Raw genomic sequence first — 27,352 nt, forward strand, 5'->3', positions numbered from 1 at the left:
CTTTTATGAATTTTAACACGTTCGGTTGAATTTTATTGCTGCCTTGGGAAATCGAACTCACACACATCTATTTAATAACAATAGTTTTTAGTTAGATACTGTGTTTTCCCATGCAACATATGGTTTTGTTTCAGTCTATACAGCATAGTTTCTGTATGAGGGGACATGTGATTCATTAATTAGTGTGCTTTTATCCTAGTTGTATCTAATTGCACTATTTGTTGAGAAATATATTACACAGACTCCTCATACCTTATTCACTGGCATAATAAAAGTACTTGTTTTTATTGCCTCTGCAGTATAGTGACTGTTAGGGAGGGGTGTTGTTTACCACTGCAAGAGAGTTACTATCTCCCCACATGAACTTGTTCAAACTTTTTTTCATGTGTGAAGTATATGCGAAACTTTTATTGGTAACAGAAGACTAGCTCGGATGATAGCGATAATATAAAACGAGTTTTGATATGTATATAAAGTCAATATCAACAGTCCCTGATTACGAACGCACGATGAAAGGGACAGGAAGATTTGGAGCTTCCCTGGAGAGCATTCGAAGTAAATACAATTAACCACTGCTTTGAAATGAAACATACGAATAAGCAATATTTACTAATATTCATTAAGCGCCGAAATACGCAGGAAAGTTTGTGAGCCAACACCAATGTGTGAATTTTTCCATTAAAATATAAAAAATAACAAAAAAGAAATAATAAATAATAAGAGTTAAATACGTTTCTTTTAAAATAAGAAAATCTGCTTAGTCTTAAAACATTTTAAATTTGTTTTCATTATTTCACGGCCCCCCTCAACAAAACCTACGACCCCCAAGGGGACCGCGGCCCACAGTTTGGGAAGCGCTGCATTAAACAACAGAAGGCAGAACGATGGAGTATGAGACTTTCTTAGCTGGTGCAGCAAAGAGGCTGCACAACGAATACAAACCAGTCATAGAGAAATGTTATGTTCAGTGCAGTTAATGTCAACATTCATGCCAACATGCTGCATAATATCTTTCACATGCATACCATCTGGTATGGCAATCAGATTTGCATAATATCAAACTTTTCAAAATGGAAAAATATTATTATTCCATGCAGGATGTACAGGAAGAGATGATTTTTATTTTACAGCATTTTCATTAATACTTAAGAAACTATTGTTTCTGTTGATGTGTGAAATGCACCAGAAGTTATCTGAATACTATGATGACGGTTAGGATCCACCCATTGGAGGATGCTCGAACTTGAAGAACAGCAAACTTCAGACCTATAATCAAGTTTTGATCAAACAAGTATATGATAGATAAAGCAAGAAAAATCAATGTACGCCTCATTCTGTAGAGGACAGAGTGTGAAGGATATTAAATACTCTTCTGTAGTTTTCTCTTAGTTGATGAATCTGTGCAAAAAATGTTCAGCTTTCTGTCAAAAATCAGTTAAGTACTTGGCTTCTGTTGCTACTCGGATAATAGCTAATCCCTTCTTATCTCTAGGTATGGGCAAAGAATGCATTTTCAGAAGTGTGCACACACACTTTTTTCTGCTGAAAATTTAACTCATTACTAACCTACTTAACCCATGAACTGATACAATCAGTTGTTTGTTATCGTTACCTTCCAATGACCTTCACACGTTACAACAATGATAGGAAATTGTAAAGTCAAACATAGAGAGCCTACTGTGGAAGAAGCTGTTCAGTGATTGATTTAGTATTAGTACTATTTTTAGGATTAACAGTACTGTGAAATGAAACACTCATAGACCACCTACTATCATACCTTGGCTTGAAGACATGCCACATTAGGCACTCACTATTCACTCTGACAATGCATTCCACTCATTCACTACACACACAAAAAAAAAACTCCTTTTCACTTTTTTATTCATGACATTTGTACAGTGTCCAGGGATGACCTCTTGTTCTCTGATCAGCATATGAAATAATTCCCTTGCATCGATATGATAAGCTCCTCTCACCAACTTATGCTTTAATCATATCATTACTCTGCAAACCCACATTCCCTTAATCTGACATCATATTCAACATTCTGGAGTCTGGAGACAGTTATTCACTCTTTCTCCAATGTTTCCTCATCAATATAGCCAGGTGACAAGACCTATGCACAAAAATCCAAATAAGCCATGATTAGTGACTTATATGGTGGAACCATTACCTCCTTATCTGCACTTTCATTTTTCTTTGCATTATACAAGTAGAGCAATTTTCTGAATAATCCTTAGAACTTTTATGATGTGTCTGCTGAAATCCAGTTTCATATCAACCAAGATTCCCAGATCCCTTGCCTTCTCCACCTCCTGAATCAGAATTCCACCAATATGATAAACATCATTTCATCTTCTCTGGCTATTTACATCCCCATTCTTTATTTCAAAAGCACCAACTTATTTCATATATCTTCTTGCAGCATCATATTAGAGCTTCCTGCAATTGCTCTTTCTGATTCAGTATCATCAGCATACAACTGAATTCTTATCTCAAACCTTGAATTACATCACTGATACGCAAGATAAACAACAGTGGTCCCAGAACTGAAACCTGTGGTACCTTACTTGTCACCTTCCCTTTCTTCGGACACTGCACCCAAACTAACCACTTATAACCTGGATACCAACTGACAATCTATCCCCCAACTTGCTCACTTTCAATAGTAGTTGATCATGTGGGACTCTAACAAATACTTTGGCAAAATCCAGATAAATCATTGTATAAGCATTTCCTCTGTCCAGAACACTAGTCAAACTATTATGAAATGTAACCAAGTTACTAAAGCAAGACCTCAAGTTAACAAACTCTTTGTATCAAAACTTAAGACGGAACCTTGGGGAACACTCTCTTCTTGGTGAAATGACCAGAATAATGTGCTTTCTACTCAGGCTTGAAAAATTTGGCCAGAGAGAAAGTTTTTTAATAAAAACATGAGGTGTCTCTTGAGAAATAGATTACAGATGTCTTTTAACATGCCATATATTTTGGCTGTGTCATATGCTTTTTCCATTTGAAAGAAAACAAATCTGATCCAATGTTAAACTGGGTTTATTAAAGCGACATTGTGAGAGAGGATCATAGATTTCATTGAGTACAATGAAATGAGTGAAAAAGAAATCAGTTTGCGATACCCAGCTGTCGTGATGTCATTTAGCATAATCAAAATTGAGAGAATAGAACATATGTTCAACTGTGATATAAAAAACAAATAGCTGATGAAGAGCGATTTGTATATATGCAGAGAGGTGTAAAAAATGAGAATGGATTGAAGAATATAAGGGAGAGTTGGAAATAATTCCCTTTAAGAAATAAAGCTGAATGACTTCAGTCCACTGTTTTGACTACTGTTTGGATTCTGGTGTGTAATGGTGAATCCAAGTCTCACCTATTAATAAATCGATGCACAAAATCAGTTTTATTCCTGTTAAAATACTCCAAACACCATTCAGAGATTTTAAATGCGAGTGTGTTTTTGATCTGCTGTGAGCAAGCGTGGCACCCATCTTGAGCAAAGCTTTTTCATTTGCAATTCTTCACAAAATATATCCTACACGTTCTTTTGAAATGCCTATAGTCTCAGCAATTTCACACACTTTGACTCGCCAGTCATCCAATATCATATCATACACTTGATCAATGATTTCTGGTGTTGTTACACTTTTTGGACGTCCTTCACTTGAATCATTTTCAAGGCTGGTATGGCTATGTTTAAACTCGACAGCCCATTTCTTAATTGTCCAAAATGAAGGAGAAGAGTGCCCATGAACTTTTATGAACTTCGAATGATTTCTTTTGGAGTTAAACCTTCTTTTACAAAGAATTTTATAAAAACACGATACGCAATTTTATCTATTTCAAGGGATACAGACAACACTTTGCTTCAGACAGCTGTATAAAACAAACTACTTGATAGAATGACTTGCAATTTCACATGGATGCTTATGACAGATGTACTAACTTAGAAAATAAAAATCTTGCTGATAGTGTTGCCATCTATGGTCGAGGCTGAGAACTTTTCAGACCAACCTCATAAGTGTAACAAAATTGATAAATGCATGCTTTTTAATTCTGATGAATGAATTGGAATCTATGGAATCTTTGTTGCCTTATCTTAAGCTTCTAGAAGTTGCCACAATAGCTCTCTGCTTTGAAACCAATCTCTATCCACAATCTATCCAATTATATTAGGATTACTGATTGTACATTTCAAGAATACAGATGATGAGATAGTTCTCTTGTCGAAGTGACATGTTTTCAGTGGAATAATGGGTTCTAACTAAACAGTAACATATTCTACACTAGCATACCCCCCTTCTGTTTTGTGTTCTAGATTCCAGTTTCAAATCCTTGCCATTTTCTCTGAACAAAGAGATAGCTTTTGGTTGAGTGAAAAAACAGACTACCTGCTAAGTGCTTCTGATAGTATTTTCCCCCTCCTAACATGAAAATGAAAGATGGTGCACTATCCTATCTAATAGAAAGCATGAGTGGAGAAAACAAAACTTCTGTAGAAAATTTCTGATATTGAGACCACAGTTTCAGATAAATAACGAGTTTAATAAAATAAACAAATATAACTCTACAAGCTTCGTAAGTTATCAGACTTACAATGGCAGGGAATAATAACAAAAATTACACACACACACACACACACACACACAAAGACTAGACACAATACATTACAAATATTAGATGAGAACTTCACAATTGGTACATACAAATAAGTAACCAGAATAATAACAACAACACAAAACAAACGTTATTGTATCCGTGTTGGAACAATGCTAGTTGTTGATGTCACATTCTGTAGCTTGGCAAGTGTTGTATCCTAGGCCCACGATAGTTAAATTTTTAATGAAAGCACCAAAATTGGTGTATAATTAAGCTTTTTTTTTTTTTTTTTTTTTTTTTTTTAAATTGTGTGGAAATCCTTAGCATATCAGATGCTTCCTTGAAATTTCTTGTAAAACAATTATGATCGATATAAGGCATTTTTGTTTGTTACCAAACTACTTGATGGCTTGTGTTGGTTGTATAGGATGCCCCGCCTGGTTTATACAATCTTTTTTTTTTTTTTCCCCAGCATCTTTTATGTGTTCAGACACGCAGATCTCCCCCAACTTCTCATCTGGCCTACATAGCAAGTGCCACAAGAGCAATGAATCTCAAACACCTGGATTTTTTGTGGGATGATGTGGAGGCTTTGGTGGATGTAAGAACCTGGAGATTTTATGCAATGGTAAAAAAGCTACTTGAATATTGTACTTGCAGAACAACATTGCCACTTTGTTTATGACATTCTAGATGTAAGGTAGTGTGATTGCATTCTTAAAATCTTGTTTACACAAAGGAGCTGTCGGATGTATATTTAGAATTTAGCTGGTCATTTTGGGTTCATAACCAATGAGGAAGAGGTTATGCCTCGGGTAGTGCAGTTTTTTTATTCCTGTTAAATGACATACTGGCCATATTATATCACAATGTAATGGATGATGGTGCAAAGTGGCATGTAAATACCTTCCAGTTCCGGTAGGTTTCGTGTAAGCTGAAAAGATTAATCTTTTTTCTTCTTTGTTTACTTTGACAAGGATACAAGGGAATGGTAGTTCTATGTGCTCCTCCAGTTGAAGAGTGAATTTTATGAATGAGTATTTAGGCTTAAATGCTTGTTTACATTCATGTTGCACTTTAATGGAATAATTTACAGCAGAAAGAAAATAATTAAACAATAAGTTTAATCAATTTAAATATTTTGGCTCAGTCAAAGAAACATCAGGAATAGAATGTTAAAATTGTAACAACATACAAAACAATGGGTGGAAGAAATGAGGTGGAATAAATGAAGACTCATGTCCTATGAAGGGTGATGGATGATGTAGGCTAGCCTTAGATGTTGGGAGGGTGGCCTAAGAATTAAAATTTCACAAATTTTGAGAAGTTTAATGCAACCATATTTATTAAGATTAGGCTGGGTTTTTAAGTCTGCTGCAGATTCAAGTTTGTATTTGCTGAAATGAAACAAGGTGGTTTTCTTCTATCTGATTCCGTGTAAGGTATCCAAGGCATAGTCTGCTAGACTTGATTGACAATAGTTGTGGCAGTAGATGTATTTTGTGTTCTAGGGGATGTTAGAGGGGAAGAAAGTTTGAAGGTATGAGGTTTGAAGCCAACTTCAAACCTCATAAAAGCTCTGTACTGGCTTTGAAGGCAATACAGAGATTATATTTTTTTCAAAGTGAATTTTATGTTGGAATACAAACTGTTCAGATAATCTTTAAAATGAATTAATTTATCCATTGCTCCTGACTAAACAATGAAATTACCATCAATGTAACGTGACAAAATATTAGGTTTCCAGATCATGCTTGAAATTATTTCAGACTTCACACTATACTGAATAATTTGATCTCTTATAATTTCAGAATTTGTTCTGTATAATACAGGGTGTCCCAAATTTCACGCAAGAAGTAATTTTGATAGAAAACAAAGGTTTTTGATTAAAAATTGTAATTTCTTATTGATTCATGAAGTATACAGTATAGGGTTATGCATGGAATAACATATTGGGTAAATGGCTTCCACGGCTTTGCTGGCACATACGCACTCTTTTGTCGAAATTTTCCATGACCGTTTTGCATAAATGTGGCTGAATTTCGTTGATACAGCACTCAATTTCCTCCTTCAAGGCGTGGGTGGTCGTGGGCTTGTTGGCATAAACCTTAGACTTCAAAAAACCCCAAAGATTAAGTCTGGGTGGCCAATTCTGGGTGGCCACCCAGAATTGGCCACCATGATCTGGTGGCCATGATCTGGGTGGCCAATTCTGATCACCGAAACGGGAAATTACACGACCAGGAAATGACTCATGCAGTAATTGAATTGTTTCTCGGGCTGTATGGCATGTGGCACCGTCTTTTTGAAACCACATGTCGTCCACATCCATATCTTGCAATTTAGGCACAAAAAACTGGATTATCATGTTGCGATAGCGAGTACCATTAACTGTTATTGCCTTACCAGCCGCATTTTCGAAGAAGAATGGACCGATGATGCCTCCAGCCCAAAACCCGCACCAAACAGTGAACACATTGTGGATGCATTTGTTTCTCAACAATCACTCATGGATTTTCTGAACTCCAAATGCGACAATTTTGTCGATTAACGAGGCTATCAAGATGAAAATGAGCCTCATCGCTGAAGATAATTTTATTCGAAAAGTAAGCATTCACTTGTTGTTGTTCCATAATCCATTCAACGAACTCTCTTTGCTGTGTGTGTGGTCATTTTTAATAACCCTGAACTGTCAGCTGTGACGGAGTCTTTTTTTTCTCGTTGGCAACACTTTACCGCACAAATGGCGCTAAATTTAAATCTTGCGTGAATTTTGGGACACCCTGTATAACTTTGTTAATCTCTCCCTCGGGTAGATATAAATCAAATGAATCTGTTCACAGTCAAAAGTTTATAAGGACAAATGCAAAAACAATAATCCCTCAATTATCCAATCACAGAGCAAAATCAATTGCTGGTGGGCAAAAAATGAAGGACCTGTTATAGTTCGCCCCCCAATTAGAGGTCCCTCGACACTTCTGCACATGTCAGAAAAAGGAGAATCCATTCCAATAATAGGATAATCAATCTGTCTTTTGGGATGTGTTTGTTTATTATTACAGATCGGAAAATTTAGCTTTTCTTTTACGAACATGGTAGTTTTTAAATTGTAACTATTTTGCTTGTGTAAAAGTTGGAAAAATGTACGTAGAGTATTAACAAAATTAAAAAAGGTATAGCATAAAACAAAAATTTAACTAAGTTTATTTTTAAGAAAGTTTTCTATAAAATAAAAATAATTATACAGAAAAACAGAAATTTTTTCAAATGAACTTAGATATTCTAAACTTACAGTTGAGAGAACTGAGACACTTTAATGTCCTAAATTGATTAATTATTTATGACTTGTTGCGACTCTTTTAACAAACCCATGCAAAAAAAGGTTGGAAAAAAATACCATTATCAAATCCTTTTAATCTTCATAGTCATCTGAATCAGTGTCCGAATTGCCATCACTTTCACTTAACTGATCACCAAAAGTTCGCATAATTCTTCGATAATTCTGTCTCTGTCCCAATACATATTTTCCAGTGAGGTGACATGAAAGCAATATTTTCCCCAGTTTTGAACTATAATACTTTCAATCGCCTGTTCTGAAAGCATAAAAAGTTTCGACATGTCAATATCTCCAGTTACGTTGCGATGGCGAATGAAACTTTTCACTTCTGCCCAAACATACTCAATAGCATTAATATCACAATGATATGGTGGTAGCCTCAAAGATAGAAATCCATGCTCTTTGAGCATCATGTCGAATTTAAATAGTTAGTTGTGGGAGAGTTTCTTTTGACCAAATTAAGCAATTCAATTTTTCGCATATCTGGGGAATGAGAAATGCTATTTGCAGAGAGCCAATCCATAAGAACTTGCTAATTAGACCAATTTGGAACTTTGTTTAATCGAATAGAGTGATATGAAGCATTATCAATTATAACAACAGCATTTTTAGGAAGATTTGGAATCAGTTTTTCTTCTGCCCACTTTTCGAAGATCATAGAATTCATTTGCCTATGGTAATTGGCTTTGTATAGTAAGTTTGAATTCGGTATAAAACCCATTTCTCCACCCGCACACAAAATTATTATGCGCCGCGAGGCATTTCCGGTTTGTAGCACTCCACATTCTTCTTTATACTGCCAACATTTTCCATAAGTTAAATTACTATCAATCCAAGTTTCATCTAGATACACAATCGGTCTTTTCTTCTCCCTGAAACGTCTTATTGCTCTCAAATACTGCGTTCTAGATAAAACAATGGCACTTCGCTCTCCATGATAAGTTTCCTTTTATTCTGGGACTTTTTAAAACAAAATCTGATTTCATGAAGTATTTTCCTTAAAGTTTCTCTTTTCCAAGGAAAATTAATTTTTTCTTTAAGCACAGGAATCAATTTCGGAATAGTTGGCACTCTTTTCTCGACGACGTAAAATTCGTGAATAGTTCATCTTATAATGTCTACATCAAAATCATTCAAAGCTACGGTTTCGATAATTTTCTTTACTCTGGCACTTTTTTTTTTTTAGGAGATTTAAATTTTGGCTTACCTTCACCTTTTGACAGTCGACCCCGATACGCCTGCAATTGCACTTGCACGGTTTATGACTTGAGAAAGGGGAACAAGGAGACAATTCTTTTTCTCAGAATGTCAGCACATTATTCAATATTCTTTTGCAAGAGCTACTGAAACATTTAACAACAGAACTTGTTGACTGTACTGGATCCATCATACAAATTAATGATAAAAAAATAATGCAAAAAAAGCGACAATAAAAATCAAACTAGTACCAGTACAGCGACAAACAAGAAAGCATGTGATTTCGTATGTTGCCGACCAATTCGTACATCCTTCATTCCCCCCCCCCCCCCCCCTTCATCATGAATAGACTATTCTTGGCAAAATGCAAAGGAGAGAGATCTACAAACAGTAGGCGAACTATATCTAAATGTTTAATTACAGTGTTGTATACCAGAAGTTCGATGACCTGAGAGATTACTGTATTTGTGCGTGTATATCTACACATGCACACACACACGCTTTTTTTTTTTTAAGTTACAAGAAACAAAGCACTGTAATCATTGCTTCAGAGCAAATTTGGTTGAAGAAAAAATTAAGCAAGACAATACTGTATATTTAATTTTTTTTTTTCCCTACTTTCAAACTTACTTCCTTTTGCTTTCGTTTGAATTCGTTAGGATCACCAGACTTTGGAATGAACTGATGTGGACTTTCAATTTTTACTGAAGCAGTATGAGAAGGTGATCCTTCTTGAATCCACTGCAGGAAAAAAATAATAAAAAATAAAAAAAATTATTTATTTATTACAATGCTAAATATATGATTCGAAAATATATGTTGAAAGTTTTTTTTCACTTGGTTACACTATAAATTAAAGATGCCAAGAAACTATATTGCATGAAAATTATCTTCACAACTGGGCTACTTGTATATAGAGGCTAGTGACTTCACATCAATTGTCTTAGCATCCCATAATATAAAGTGCGCATGTGCGCATGTGCGCGCGCGCGCGCGCGCGCACGCACCACCCTTTCAGATATGTTTAATGCAATGCATTATGGGAAGGACACTACCCAGACCAGTTTCGACCTTTACTGAGGTATGTTTAAGTGCAGGGATACCTCTCCAAAAACTCTCATATAAAAGATCACTCTAAATCTCACTAAATGACTCTAAAGGATCACTACTAAACGCATTACGCCTGACCTAAATCACTCCAGGACAGGAGGCTCAGTGGTGGTTCCACCCAGTGACTGACAAAAACCCACCAACAAGTAGAACCTTTCTACTCCACAGGAAGTAAGCAACCCAATGAGAAGCATTAATAAATGTCACCAGTGGGAGCTAGACCCAGAAGAGATACAAAAGCTGAAGCAATGCAGAAGTCATATTACCCATATACAAGTAATCAAAAAAGGTGTCAAATTTTATTATTAAAATACTCTAGATCAGAGATAGATATTGAAAGTTTTTTCACTTGGGTATACTATAAATTAAAGATGCCAAGAAATTATATTCTTGGTTGAATCCTTTATTTATGTGTAAGCAAACAATGTTGATGCATAAAGTATCTTCACAAGTGGGCTACTTGTATATAGAGGATAATGACTTCTCAGACTTATGGGATACTAAGGCAACTGATGTAAAGTCATTAGCCTCTATATATGAGTAGCCTAGTCATGAAGACACACAAACATTGCTTGCTTACAACTGGATAGAGGATTAAACCAAGAATATAATTTCTTGGCATCTTTAATTTATAGTATAACCAAGTGAAAAAAAAACTTGCATCTCTAATCCAAAGTATTTTAATAATAAGGTGTGAAAAGTTCTGGCTCCTGCTGATGATATTTAATGTTTGTCTTTGAGCTTGCTTCCTGGGGGAAAAGTGCAGTTTTGCTTGGGTTTTTGTGCCTGTCCATGAATGGAGCCACTGCTGAGTTTCCTGTCCTGGAATGATTCAGGTCAGGAGTGATGACTTTAGTAGCAATCCTTTAAGGGCCACTCAGTGAGATTTAGTAAATGAGAGTTTATGGAGAGGTATCCCTTTAATATACCTCAATAAAGGAATAAAGCAGAACTTCCAGGTCCAAAATATTCTAAAAAACTAACAACATTTTTATATATGTTAAAATGCATAAAGAAGAACAATTTCCCACAAAAGGAATAATCCTCAGATTTATTCCGACTGAGCAATATACAACCACTCTATATAAAAAAATGACTTTTGTAGTTTTTTTTTTTTTTTTTTTCCCAAACAATCTATGTTTGAATGAGATGGAATATTCAGAATGCCCAGATTGTTCCAGACCATTCGTGCCAAACAAATGTATTTGCCAGTTTGGTCAATGCATAATAAATAACAGGTGCAGGGAATGTGATAGACATCAGGATGAAGTTTGTCCTTCACAGATCTTAGAAGGGATAAGTTTATTGGAATATTCAGTATGCCCAGATTGTTCCAGACCATTCGTGCCAAACAAATGTATTTGCCAGTTTGGTCGATGCATAATAAATAACAGGTGCAGGGAATGTGATAGACATCAGGATGAAGTTTGTCCTTCACAGATCTTAGAAAGGATAAGTTTATTAATTAAGCAAAAAGCCACTTTGAAACCAATTGATTTAAGTCATATGGAGATTCAAGTAGACACACCTCTGACGTATGGGATGTTAATATGGATGACAATTTCTTGAGAGACTAGTGATGCATAACTACTGATAACCTTGTTGACAAATGAATCAGTCACTTGACTAGGTGGTGGTGGCTTCTGCTAAAATGTATTTCTTATATCAGTGATCCCACAGACAGCAAGCTCAATGTATAAGATATTTGATGGCACTCGTGTTTTAGTAAAATGTACCTGTTCAGAATTAATCCACTGCATGTTTATACAGCATAGGACATAAAGGCCCAATTAGCTGTGGTGAGTAAACTATGTCTACTTTACTCGCAAAACACAGTCAACATAGAAATGATATGTTTCTAGAGGGTCTTATTTTCATAGTGCAGTGATGGCAAACCTTTTCCCAATCCTAAAAAACATTTTCCAGTTCATTTATAAGTGTAATGCAGTTTAAATGAAGATAAAAACATACAAATTGAAGATAAGGATATCGTAGATGTCTGGAGAAATTAATTTGAAATATTTAAACAAAACAAGCAGTAACAGAACAGTAGTAGAAAATTTGCAAGAGGAATGCAAACAGCAATACATATCAACAATTGAGGTAGAAAAAAACCACTAAAAATGTGAAATATGAAAAGGCAACTTGAGGAGATGGTATTTGACCAGAAACACTTAAAATGCAGGCAGCAGCTACAATGCATAATTCAGAGGTAATGGTCAGAAGGTCAAATTCCAGATGATTGGAGTAGAGCTCTCATAGTTCCCATCTATAAAAAAGGGAAATAAAGATGAATGTGAGAATTGCTGAGGAATTTCTCTACTAAGTGTTCCCACTTAAGGTTTATGCAAGCATACTTGATGAGGTTGAGAAAGATTGTGGAAGAGAAACTTGGAGAAGGACAAGCTGGGTTCAGGCTTAATAGAGGATCAGATTTTTACTTTAAGATGAATAGTAGACAAATCATGGGAATATAACTAGTATCTGTACTTAACTTTTGTAGATCAGGAATAGACATACAAGATACTGAGAGAAAAGCTTTTCAAATCACTACAATTATATATGGTAAATGAAACATTATACAGAGAATTACATAGTTTATATTTAAGTTTTATCTCTGTGCTTTTTCATTGTCTATATGGATCGAATTATGAAAGAAAGTGGGATTAAACTGGATACTGAAATTGCTTTATACAGGTGATACAGGTTTATAGCAATCACTCCTAAACACATAAAATGCAGGTCAGCTATCAAGATTCTCTAACTAAACTGAATAACAACTGTAATAAATTTGGCATGAAAATCAGCAACAAAAAGACCAAAACTATGAAAATAAGCAGGAACACAGAAAACTTCTGCTACATTCTAAATGGAGAGCCTACAGAACAAGCAAAATATTTTAGCTATTTAGGCACAGTTTTTTTGGGGAAGATGACAAATTAAATTTGGAAACAGGCAATAGAATAAGCAAAGCTGTTTTTGGTTGGGAGCTAGTTGAATGCATTTATATGGAATAAGTGCAAAATTAGACAAAATACTAAACTAGCAGTATACAAGACTGTGTTCAAACCAATTTTAAGTTATGGATCTGAGAGTTAGGTTAGAAATAAAGCACTTGGTCAATGATTAGAGACTACAGATATGAGAGTTCTGAGAAAGATTATGAAAGGTGAACAGATGACATCAATGGCAGAGTCATATTAAAAATAAAGATATCAGGAAGAAACCTGACATTGTTTGCATTCAAGAATGTGTGAGCAGGGCTAATCTTAGATGGTATAGTTAGCAAAACAGGTGTTTGATGCCAAGATGATAGGAAAAAACCCAGAGGAAGACTAAGGTCTAGCTGGATAGAGTCAGTCAGAAGTGCCTTAGAAAACCTAGTTTTATGGAAGCTGAGGATGCAATGATTGTGATGTATTTATGCCAGGAGAGGTTTGATGTCAGGGTAATTCCGAGAAGAGAAATCTCATCTTGACTGGGAATTTAAGTGTTTATCAAAAACAATGCTGGGGGGGAAATGGTTCTTTTTTGTGAGAAATAAGACAGACCTGGGTTTTACTAGCATTAAAGTTGATGAGGTTATCTGAGCCCCATTGGAGGATGGCTTGGAGGTCGGAATTAAGGGCAGTGGTGGTTGATGCTCTATGCGTTGTGTAGAGTAGGGTTTGTCAAATGAAAGGGAGGAGTGTAATGTGCTGTTGTCTGCAAAACTGTGTATTGGGTTAGAGGTCAACTGAAGTAGGTCATTGATATATAGCAGGAAGAGGGTCTGTGAGAGAACTGAACCTTGTGGGATCCCAGCATTAGTTGGATGGTGAGAGGATAAGAAGCCATCTACCATCACACATAGTGTTCGTCCAGACAGGAAGCTGGCAATCCATCTGCATAAGTCCTGAGACAGTCCAAATGATGGGAGTTTGCTTAGTAAGCCTTTGTGCCAGACCCGGTCAAAAGCTTTAGAGATATCAAGTGCAGCTACTTGGGATTTGCCGAATTTCTCCATGGCATTTGTCCAGCGATGGGTGATGTATGAGAGTAGATCTCCTGTTGATCGGTTTTGACGGAATTAGTACTGGTGGTCACTTAATAGCTGGACCTTCACAGTAGATTAGGAGCTGAGAGTTGATGGTTTTCTCCATCACTTTAGATAGGGCTGAAGTGAGTGAGATAGAACGGTAGTTAGATGGTAGTGATTTGTCACCCTTTTTAGGAATGGGTTGAATATATAGGCCAGTTTCCAGGCTTTGGAAACTGGCCAAAGCTAGGAATATACCAGTGGAGTAAGAGTGTGTGTACAGAGGGCATAGGATAAGAGTCAGTTCTGGTGCACAGACATTCAGGACAATTGGAGGAATGCCATCAGGGCCAGCCAGGAGATGTTTGTGTGTCTAATTCAGACAACAGGTTTATGATATCTTTTTGTAAAAGGATACAGGGGGCATTGTATGCTGGGCAGTTGGAATGACTGTAGGGCATGGCATTGGCCATTGTAAGTTATGTGTGCACTGGAGGCAAAGTGTGAAGCCAGGAGGTTAGCTTCTTCTGTGGGTGATGTTGCAATTGAGCTATCTGGGTATGATAGAGGTGGGAATAGTGTAGAGCAAAAGTTACAACCAATTGCCTTGACAAGAGACCAAAAGGCATGATTTCCATTTGGACAGGCTGCAAGTGTCCTACTTAAGAAACAGGAAGTTTTGGTATTTTAGATTTGATAATTTTCTTGCATCTGTTTCAGGCTTCAGTGTAGGCTTTGAAGGAGGATGGGGTTCTTGATTTGAGCCACTTGTGGTATGCCTGATTTTTTCACTTGTACAACCATGGCACATCTTTTGGGGGAACCCCAAAAAAGTGTTCCAATAGGGGATGGAACCCAGACAGGGGATGGTAATTCAGAGTAATGTGGGGAATGTATGTTTTCATGCCAGTGAGGATTACTTTGGTGATACGTTTGGCGTATATGTTGGAAGACTGGAAACAGTAATCCAACCATAGGAATGAAGCATAGTAGTCTCGGAGACTGTGCCATTTGGCACTGTTATAATGCCAAACTACTCGTGTGTGAGTGACTGTGTAGGCGTTGTTGCAAGGGAGAGGAGGTGAGCCTAGGTTGTGGTCAGAATTACCCAGGGAGGGCTCACCACATATTTGGAGGGGTCATTAGTAAGGAAGAGATCTAGGGTATTTGGGGAGTGGTTTGGGTTATCTGATATTCTGGTCGGCTTTTGAACAATTTGTGTAAGGTCATTAGTGATGACAAATGTTTCAGCATCTCTGCCTGCAGGATCTGTATAGCTGGAAGTGGAAAGCCAATTGGTGTTATGGACATTAAAATCATTGTGATTTCGCTGTTAGGAGAATGGGACTGGAGAAAATCAACTATTAAGGAGAGGAAATGAAATAGCTCACAGTGATTTGTGGTATTAGGAGAGCAATAGAGACAGCAGATGAATTTGACTGCGTGGGGAGAGGGATATCTTCAGCCAAAGCAGGTCGAAGTTCGGTGATTCTAGGTTAGGTGCTCTCTGGCAGGGTATTTCAGAGCAGATATAGGCACAAGTGCCACTCTTGGGTCGAAAGGAGTTAAATAGCGTATAGTTAGGAAGGTTGAGATGGATGGTGCTTGGGGAAGGTGAAATTTGAGTTTCTGTTAAAAAGAGTAGGTGGGGTTTGGTGGAATGCAGATGGTAGTGAACGTTATTAAGGTTGGAATTGAGGCCACGGATAGAGGTGAAGTGGATATGCAAGGTTCTGTGAGGCATGGATTTGACCACAAGGATCTTGCACTTTCCTATGCAGTGCCTGCATACTGGTCTCCTTGGTGGCTGCTAGTGGTGTCACTTGGTTTTTGCACTAGTTTGGTTTGTTTGTAGTCTATTATCCAACTGTTGTCTCCATTTTGGCGTTTTTCTTCTAGTTTTCTTCGGAGTTGGAGCTTTTGTTCTCTCTGGGAAAAGGTTAAATCAGGTCACGCACGTATATGATACTAGAAGAAAATATATTTATTCAGTATTGGTCCTTATTCAAAAATGACTGGAAATAAAAATTTGCAGCAGAGCATCGAAAATTTCATTGTCATCATATTTTGATATGACATACTATTGCCTACCCAGCAAGAGAGCAATATAAACGGGCACACGGTGATATCGCTGGTCCCATTTTTTATAGTTTTAAAGCGGTTCTAACTCCTGTTTTTAATTTGAAAATGTTCCCAAGTAATTCTACTTGTCACACTGAAGACAGTGATATAAAATTCACCAAAATCAGCTAAGAATCCAAATTTTGAGTGCTGAAAATTGAACAGAGAGGACCATTGTCAACAACGAGCAAAGAGCAAAAGACGTCTCATTCTTTACAATCACGCTACAGTTGCTCAAGGGAAGAAAGGTGAGTCATGAAGTACATCAAATGCCTGAAGGATTTATCGTCCAATGAAAATTATAACCTGTAGGAAATGCCATAGGAATCTACACTTTATGTGTGCCAGCCTATCAGAAACAACCTGGCAATGTAATCCAATACAACACGCAAAGAATGGAAGTGCCTATTCTGCAGGGAGAATAAAGAAATGCAGCCACCTATGGCACAGCCGATTACACTGGGGCAAAATCAGACAACGAACTGAACAAACAAAAAAATACAGGTGAGTCCTATAATTTGAACTCCTTAAATATACTAATAGAAGACGGTCTAGAGACTATAAAAGCAAGCTTGGTAGATCTTGTGCAAGAACTCTTTGATAAACAGAACAAATAACAAAAAAAATAGCGAAATGAGGATTTGGTCAATCGTAATAATTTAGCAGTGGATGAAGTCTTGCAAACGGTAAAAGACATCAAAATTAGTGTTAACATACTAAACAACAGGTAACATATTTGATGAAAGAGACATCCAAACTCTCTCAAGAACTTAATTCCCTAAACTACAATACGAACGTTTAAATCAGCAACAATATGAAACAGATCTTGTAATAAACGATCTTCCTGAAACTGCACCTACAGAAAAACCTCAGAGATGTAGTTTTGAAATTAGGCCTTGCAATTGACATCTCCCTACAGTATAATGATATTAAGACTGTAAATCGGATTCCCGGGAAGAGCAAAAACGAAACGTGTCACGAGCCGCACTTGTCATAGTCATCTTAAGGGCCTGAACGCATCGCAAGGCAATACACCAATCTTCCCAGCTGAGTATTTAACACCATTCAACCAGAATCTGATGTACCAAGCAAGAAAAGCAAAAACAGAAAAAAATTACCAAATTTTATGGATCAGAGATGCCGAGATATTCTTGAGGAAGTCACAAACTCAAATCCGATACAAATCAAAAGCCTCAAAAGACATAAAAAGGCTGCCACAGTGGGGGGGAGACTCCAAATTAGTTCAAAAAGAAGACCACAACAAAAATAAATGTTAACCATCAGACAGACAGATGTAATAACACCAGAATATATTGCCAATTTCACTCTGATCAGACCTTTCAGATCATTCATTTGACATCTTAAACCATCAGCCTACTTCCAACACACCAATCAAATCAACACAAAGTAACTAACCAGTTGTAAAAATAATCATAATTTAAACTTCTGAATATTTTTAAAAATGGTTTATGTTAGAATGTTTATTAGTTTTAGTTTCATAACACGCATTGTCGGCACTTGCGATGTGTCTGTTCTTGACATTATTTTGTAAATATATGTTAAGCAGTTAAAAATTTATGCATAAGAGGATGGGTTATGACCTAACTTTGTTTTAGAATCCAGAAAGAGTAATTATTTAAGTTTGTTAATCCAACTTTAGTAATACCTTCATTCTCAGGAGATAGTAGTGAAAGCGTAGAAACATTTTTTGGATATGCTGAAAAAATTAGAGATTTAGGAAAATGGTCATATTTTCATTTGTTAATTATACTTTGGAATAAATTATTGGGCAAAGCCAAAACATTCTTAAAGACATCTCATTTACTGAGAGACACCGACAGTTATGCAACATTTAAAAGTTTGCTAACATCAGAATTTTCAAGTGTAAGAGAATTAGGGCCTAACATTTCGAAAAATTATCAGTGCATCCAAGGTAATAGGGAGTCTGTTTCAGGATATTATCACAGACTTTGGAGTATTGCTCATAAATTTAATGTTTCATCTGAAGAGAAATCCTCTTTAGAATGGTTGCTATTTAATCAATTTAGACATGGCCTTAAAGACAACTTGAAAGAAACAGCATACAAGAAAAAGGTTTTGAACTTGTAAGGGAAAAGGAAGAGAGACTTGGAGATATATTTCATTCTGAAAATAATAAGGTAAATTCTTTCCAGTATAATGAAACTCATTCTCCTAACATTTTCGCTGCAGATAAAGTGAGAGAAGGAAAGTTTCAAAAATTAAAAGGTGCTAAGAAAAAGTCTAAAGAAATTTCTGTGAATTTCACTGATGAAGATCCAGAATTTGATTCCAAGGTACAATTACATGATTTAGGAAAATTAGAGGAACTGAAAACATTTCTTAGTGAAGAAATAGAAAGACAACAGAGACCAATAGTAAAAGGACAGGAACTTTTGTCTAAGATGATACCTGATTAAACAATATCCAAGAATCTTACAGATAATCAATCTTTATCTTGTAAATCTAATGGTATTGACAGGAATAGAACATTTCCAAGGAGATATGTTCCAAAATGCTTTAGATGCAGTAAACCGGGTCATTTTGCTAAGGACTGTTATGTTAGGGAAAAATCTTGTTTTCAAAATAAAAAATCAGAGAATAAAGAAAAATCTGGGAATAATTATTATTCCAATATCATACTAGCAAGGACAGAAATGTGAAACTACTCATTGGACATGGGTAAAGCTAAAGACAGCTCCAACCCTGAAAGACAGGTTGATGTAGTATTAGCTCCTTATGCTAATGGAGGTAATCCTTTGACAGTTCTACAAGGATTTATTGAAAATGTGCCTTGTGAAATCTTACTTGACACAGGTGCACATATTTCACTCATTTCTTATAGTTTGTTTAACACAATTAAATCTCTAATTCCAAATGACATTTCAGATTTAAGCTATCCAATTAAATTAAAGGGTATATTTGAATCAGAAATTTCAGCTGATAAGCAAATCAATGTTTTTATTTCAATTCCTTGTTTTCCATTGAAAGTTTGTCATCCATTAGTTGTTCTTCCAGAATCCTCAAATCCAAATGTACAAGTAATATTTGGAATTGATTTTCTGAAACGTCATGCTTTTGCATGCAATTTTGTTGATAATACAGTATACTTGTGTGGACTAGAATGCCATTTAGACAGGACATCAGGTGACAATGGAAAATTAGAGCAATCTCCTGAAGTTTTTAAACACCCTAATGATAATCATCAAGTGTTTAATATTGAGACTCTTATGAGTAAAGGACCTAGTTCACAAATTTGGGAAAAGGATAAGATTGTCCAAGCTCAGAAAGATGATCCTGTACTTAAAACTATTTATGAAGCAGTATCGAAGGGTGAAACTCAACTGGATACATTTTTAAACCTGGAAAACTTATATTTTGATAAAGATGGATTATTCTTCTCCAGACAAATGGAAGATGGAACATTGAAATTGAAAATATTGGCACCAACTCAATTGATTCCTTGGATTATGTGCACTTTCCATGATTCTGACTTGGCAGGATATGAAGGATTTTCTAGAACTTGGGAAAGAATAAAGGATCGTTACATCTGGAAAGGTATGAAGAGTGACATACGATGTCAAATCACGTCATAAGTGCCAAATAAGATCCCCTTTCAAAGGAAAAGCTCCACTACAACCATTTCCAATTAGATCTTTTCAGGCTGTTGCTATTGATGTGATAGGTCCACTGCCAATTGCTGAAAAAAGGCAATAGATACATTCTAGTAGTCATAGATATGCTAACTAGATTTCCTGAAGCAGTCTCAATGAAGGATCAAAATGCAAAGACTATTGCAAGAAAGTTCTTGAATATGATAATTTGTAGATATGGAACTCCTCAGACCTTACTTTCAGATCAAGGAGCAAATTTTACATCTGAACTGTTCTTACAATCATGTAAATTCTCAACATTATGAAGATTTTTACTACACCTTACCATCCACAGTGTAATGGTATGTGTGAAAGGCTAAATAAAAATATAAAGCAAATACTTTCCAATCTGGCAAACATTGAAGTATTCAAGCATTATTTGCATGTAGATCTGCTTTTCATTCTGCTATCAAAGAAAACCCATCTTTTGCTTTATATGGATTTGATCCAATCTTTCCTAATGAACTTGTTTCAGTCATTCCTAATACAGGATACAATGACATAAATAAGTATCTGGAAACAGTAGTAGATAAATTTTCCACTACTCACAGATTAGTAGGTGAAATAAGTAAATTAAGTTCTCAGAAAACTAGGCAACATATAAATCGTTTTAGAAAGTATAAGTCATTTGTACCAGGAGATTTAATATTATTAGATGACAAATCTAGAATAAAAAGAGTTGGAAAATTAGGAAGGAAAGCTTCAGGTCCATATAGAATTCTAGACAAATTTTCTCCTGTGAATTTAAGGATTCAAGATGTCAAAAATCCTAATAAAATTATAAATGTACCTTTGATAGATTAAAAAAGTATTTTTTAGGGAGTAGAAATTTCGTTATATTAGGAGACAATATGAATAGAATATTGAAGGATGAGAGTTGTTTTTCTGATACTAATTGTGCATCTCATTCAGAATCAGTTAGTAGGAAAGGGAATAGTTTTAAACCTCATATTTCAAATACACAGAAAGGGAGAAAATTAAGAAATTTGGGTAAAACAAAACTTACTGCAGGAAATTTTAGAAATCCCAAGGTAAATAATTCAGATAATGTACAATGTAAGAGTGATGATAATCAAACTGACTCTAAGTTAAATAAACCAAAGGAATGAAAATACCTCTAATTTAGTTAATGAGGATATAGAATCTCAGAAACCTGTAGAATCTCAGACACCTGTAGAATTGGATTCTGATGGTGATGATTCTGTAGATTTAGGGCATAATTCAAGTATTTTAAATGAAATATTTGAGAAATAAGGAAATGAAATTTGTCATCATCATCGTCAAATTCCTGCCATGTACCGTCAAGGGGTGTACAGGATATGACAGTACTACATGAAAAAAATTACATCATTACTAACTTCCTATCTACAATTTTTCTCCAAATCAGTCTGTTACTTGTCAAGACTTCAACATTATCAGATCTTATATTTCTATCGTCTAAGGCACTTTGTACCGTATCAATCCACCTATATCTTGGTCTTCCTCTGGGTCATTTTCCTGCCAACCTGGCAGAGAACACTTGTTTTGCTAATCTTTCCTCTCCCATTCTATTTAAGTGACCATACCACCTGGATTAGCTCTGCTAATGCATTCCTGGATGCTGACAATGTCAAGTTCTTTCCTAATATCCTCATTTTTAATATGATATTGCCATTGATGCCATCTGTTCACGCCTCTAATCTTTCTCAGGACTCTCATATCTGCGGTCTCTAGTCTTTGGTCAAGTGTTTTACTTCTGACCCAGCTCTCAGATCCATAAGTTAAAACTGGTTTGAACACTGTCTTGTATACAGCTAATTTAGTGTTTCGACTAATTTCTCTCTTATTCCATATGAATTTATTCAATTGACTTCCCACCATACCAGCTTTGCTGATTCTGTTGTCTTTTTCTATATTTAATTTACCATCTTCAGTAAAAATTGTGCCTAAGTAGCTGAAATGTTTTACTTGTTCCACAGGTTCTCCATTCACAACACAGTTGACATTTTCAATGATTCTGCCTATTTTCATTGTCTTTGCCTTTTTATTGCTGACCTTCATACCATATCTATTATAACAGTTATTCAATTTAGTCAGGGAATCTTGCAGACTTGTAGCGGATTTATTTAGAAGTACAACATCATCCGCATAAAGCAAAGAGCTGACATTAACATCTCCAATTTTGATATCAGGTTTAATATCACTTTCCTTCATAATGTGATCCATATAGATAATGAATAACAGAGGGGATAATGTACATCCTTGTCTCACACCAGATTTAACATTAAACCATCTTCCTGTACTTCCTTCAATTCTAACTGTTGACTTACAACTCAAATAAAGACTAAGTATTGCTTGATATAATGTCCCATTGACACCATATAACTGCAGCGTACTGAATAGCTTCTCTCTCTTGGCACCTTGTCATATGCCTTTTCCAAATCGACAAAACTTAAATACAGATCTTTGTTATATTCCCATGCTTTCTCGACTATTTGTCGTAAAGTGAAGATCTGATCCTGACAGCCTCTATTTGGCCTGAATCCAGCTTGTTCTTCACCAAGCTTTTCTTCCACAATTCTTCTCAACCGTTTCTCAAGTATACTTGCATAGATCTTGCCAGGAACACTCAGAAGGGAAATACCTCTGTAATTCTCACATGCAGTTTTATTTCCCTTTTTATATATGGGTACTATGAGAGCTCTACTCCAATCAATGTGAATTCTTCCCACTGTCCAGGGTTTCTGAACTAAGCAGTGCAGCCACTGTAAGACTTTTATACCACCATACTTCCGCATTTCTGGTCGAATATCATCTACTCCTGCTGCCTTTCCACATTTCAAGCCTTTGATGGCTTTTTCTACTTCAAGTATGGATATGTATTCCTGACTGCATACCTGGTTATGGTGTTTTTTATCAGTGTTTTTTTTATCACTGTGCTGTCATCACTGCTTGTTTCATTTAGCAGTTTTTCAAAGTAATTACTCCATACTTCAAGGATATCTTTTTCTCCTGTTTTCATGTCACCTTTATCATCTCTAACTCCTTTTATAGCACTCTTTCCTCCATTCCTTAGCTTCTTCAACAACTTCCAGAATATTTGGCCACCTTCTTGATATTTATTTTCTATATTCTTGCCAAAGTCCTCCCATGACTTTTGTTTAGCTAGTTTTACACACTGTTTAGCTTTCTTACGTTTGTCTCTGTATTCTGTAAGAGTAAAAGTTGACTTATTTGCCAGGAACTTTTGATATGCTTTCTTCTTTTCCTTCACTGCCTATTCAACTTCCTGTGTCCACCAGGGAGTTCTGATTTTTTTATCCTTGCACACAACCTCACCACATGCCTCTCTGGAAGAATCAATCAATGTTTTCTTCAGAGTTTGCCACCGAATCTCCAAGGTTTGATTCCTGTTCTCAAACTCTTTCATTTTCTTTTCAATAATCTTTCTGTATTTTAGTCTACAGTTAACATCTGAGAGCTGCTCAACTTTTATTCGCTTTAAAACTTTCTTACATGTTATTCTTTTCAATATGAAATTAAATTTTATCCTGCTCAAGACTAAATAGTGATCACTTCCAATTTCAAATCCTCTGCTGTACACTCTGGTATCCTGCACCAGGGAGAAAACATCACTATCAACAATAACATAGTCAATGAGACTTTTCTTATTACTAGCCTCTTCTCTCCATGTGAATTTGTGCACATTTTTATGTTGGAACATGGTGTTAGTAATAACCAGTCCATGTCCTGAGCAGAAATCCAACAGATATTTGCCATTATTATTAGCTTTGCTCTTTTCTTCAAATTTTCCCAAAATATTTTTGTATGTCTCACAATCATTTCCTACTCTGCTATTTAGATCCCCAACAAGGACCAACTTTTCCTTTTTCATTGTGTCAGTTGCTTTTTCTAAAGCCTCAAAAAATTTCTCCACTTCTATCTTAGTAGAACCTTCTGTGGGACTATAGGCACAAATAAGTCTCATTGTCCAGTTCCCCATTCTCATATTTGCCCACATTACTCTACTTGAGACTGACTGCCATTCAAGAAGATTAGCCTCGTATTTTGTGTTGAATACTATCGCTACTCCTTCTTTTCCTTGATTGTCATTGCCTGAATATAACATTTTGTATTTATTGCTCAGAAAGATCTCACCAGTTTTGGTCTTTTTTGTTTCAGTCACCCCTATTATGTCGATCTGGTACTTATCTAATTCCTTGGCTAGCTCCATTTCTTTGCCATTCAGGTTTCTTACGTTGATAGTACCGATCTTTAACTCTGGTGATGTTGAGTTGGGGTTTGTTTTCAGATTTGTTCCAGCAGCTGACTTTTCGCTGTTCGCACTGGGGCCTTGTTTAACCAGGCGATGCCCGAACCGGCATGAAATTTTGTCATGTTGTACCATCATTTTTTATTTTGGTTTAACCAATAAGAATACAATTTGGTCAGCTAAATCCCAAATTGCCAATTAAATTTGTAAGTATAGTAAATTGGAAGAAGAAAATTCTGAATTATCTCTAGCATCAGATGATTCTGAAACTAGTGATTCCGAGAGTTTAAATAATGTTCAGCAGGAATCACAATATTTTTTAATGTGAATAAGCATTAAAAGTTTTCTTAGATGTATGTTAAATATTTAAATTAAAAAAAAAAATTTTTAGAGAAAGATGAAACTGATGTAAAAATAATCATAATTTTAAATTCTGAATATTTTTACAAATGGCTTATGTTAGAATGTTTATTAGTTTTAGTTTCATAACACGCTTTGTCGGCACTTGCGATGTGCCCATTATTGAAATTATTTTGTCAAAGTGATATGTAAATCAGTTAAAAATTTATGTATACTTACCGAATTTGAATAGTTGTGTTACTTTAAACGATTTTCTTGTAGTTTAAAATAATAAGTTGTGTGTTTTATGAAGACATTCTCTTGAAGCTAACGGAGACATGCCAGCCATTATACCTAGCTTCTCGCTTGCCAGTTTCATGGAGTGCGCATGCTCGCCAAGACGTTTAATGTGTGATTGGCAGCTGACAAGGAAAGCGTTCAGTATCAGAGTAACGGAGAGTAAACAAGATAGTGCTCCGAAGGAATTCAGGACACAAGCCGGAAGACATCTAGATTTGGAGGATCTTGAGTTTTTTTATGTGACAGTCGGAGGAAAATTAATAGTATATTCCAAAAAAGAAATCATGGAACTATGAAGTTTAAAGCGGAATAAGTATTGATAAATAAAAGGGATATATTGCTATAGGCGTTTTAAAAGGAATATTAGAGGAAATGCTAATTGGAAGATTTATAGTAGGTTCTGAAAAGGCAATCGTAGAACTGTGAATTCTTTTAAAGTGGAAGAGTTAAGACTGTCAATAAGCATTACTGAATAAAAGAAGAAATGCTATTTACGTTCTAAAGGAATGTTCGAGAAAACTCTGATTAGGAAGTTTCATCTGTATTAAGGACGCCGGATCTAATTATTATTTCTATTGGAAAGGAGACTTAATATGTGCTGCATGAGTGATGAGAAAGAATCCTATGAAAATGAAGAATAAAGTCATATATCTTCAGAAAAGGGCCTTGACAAAGAAAGAAATTGGCTATGGATATTTTGTCTTTGTGAAAACAAAGTGTTTAGTCTAGTCTTAATCATAAGTTTATTTTAAAAGGCCTTGGATCCAATTAATTCTGTAGTTAGTTATAGTTATGTAAAGTTGTTTGAAGTGTGTATATATATATATATATATATATATATATATATATATATATATTGTTTTTGTTATATTAAATGTGTTTATTTTGTATTTTGGTAGTGAGTCAGAGATTTATTTCAATTCTGAAAGTCTTAAAGCAAATAGCAAAAAAAGAGTTCACTGCACCAATCGGAGTGAACCCTTGTGCAATAAATAAATATAATAAAAGCACTTGAAAATATAAAAAAAATAATTATCAGAAACAGAGATTAAATAAAATGAAATAAATATAAAAATACCCTCAATTAACACAGTGTCATCCTCAGATAAGCTTACTAAAAAGCTTTGAGGATGCAAGCTGACAGATTAAATCTCAACCGAGATCAACAGAAAGAAAAAAAAATACATTTATTACATTGAAGTACTGTACTTACAGTGCTTAAATACATTAAAAGCAAAAATTATAAAAATAATATATATATATATAAATAACTTATTGTTATACTATAAATACTGTTAAAAAAATGTAATCTTATTCAACCGCAACTATAAATTACCAAATACAGTAACTATTATTAATACATTATACAAAAAAAGGAAAATCTGTATGAAATTCATTGCTAAAAAAAAACAACACAACACGTTTTGGTACATGCATAATATATAATCATAATTTTAGTAATAAACATCAGTGAATTTAAAAAAAAAACTAATATTATTATTATATGTATGTCATCATCATGCGTATCAAGAATTTAGGCATAGCATGGCCTGTGCCTTAGAAGTCATCATTGAATCGTTTAAGAGGACGTCCTGGTTTTCTTTTTCCTAATGGCTTGTACTTTAAGGCTTGTTTAGGTAATCTTTCTGTTTTCATTCTTTGAACATGTTCCATCCATTTATGTTTATATTTTTTAATTTTTTCTATTACTGGTATGTAAATTTTATAATTAAAAATTAGTAATTTCTATAATTTTATAATGTAATTAATTATGTGAGTGCAAGACAAAGTGTTAAAAAATATTATTATAAATAAAAAAATAAAAGAAAAATAAAAAATATTATGTGGACACTTCCTTTGCATCAGAAGAGATTGTGCAAGAGCCAAAATTATCAACATAATATCTATCATGCCTCTTCTTGAACTCACCAACAGACAAAGTGCTCACACTGACTCCTTAAACCTATGTGCTAAGAGCACAAAGCCTTGCAAGCCCACTATTGGTAACCTCTTTCTTCTGGCTTCATTCCTCTATATACGAGGATGGTCTGAAAAGTAAAAAGCCTAACGATGAAAAACCAAATTTATAATTTCAAAATTATTTTTATTTTTCAACATCATCTCCTTTAAGACTAATTTATTCCAGCAATGCTCTAGCACCATTATCCTGTCCCTGTAGTGGTTCTCAATAAGATCTGCAAAATACCCCTCTACAGCTGCAATTGCCTCTTGATTTGAAGAAAAATGCTGACCAGCGAGTAAGAGTTTTAGTTCTGGGAAGAGACAGAAGTCAGAGGGAGCCAAATCTGGGGAATAGGGTGGATGTTCGAAAAATTCATAGTGTAGATCCCTTAATTTTCCCATTGCCAAAACACCTTTGTGGACAGGTG

At 35.2% G+C, this 27,352-nt stretch overlaps 1 protein-coding gene across 4 annotated transcripts in view; it reads right to left on the reverse strand.

Moving 5' to 3' along the window:
* LOC150106320 (protein hu-li tai shao-like) overlaps nt 1–27,352 on the reverse strand; it is a 469,862-nt gene that overhangs the window by 156,333 nt on the left and 286,177 nt on the right. For all 4 annotated transcript variants that reach the window (XM_090393077.1, XM_090393078.1, XM_090393076.1 and 1 more), the window contains exon 11: nt 9,782–9,892. In XM_090393077.1, coding sequence (XP_090249203.1) covers nt 9,782–9,892 — 111 coding nt within the window. The remainder of the gene's footprint in view (nt 1–9,781; nt 9,893–27,352) is intronic.

This window comes from Typopeltis vanoorti, chromosome 5 (assembly GCF_054136105.1).
Source record: "Typopeltis vanoorti isolate ZY-2024b chromosome 5, IOZ_Tvanoo_1.0, whole genome shotgun sequence".
In the NCBI taxonomy this organism is placed as follows: Eukaryota; Metazoa; Arthropoda; class Arachnida; order Uropygi; family Thelyphonidae; genus Typopeltis; species Typopeltis vanoorti.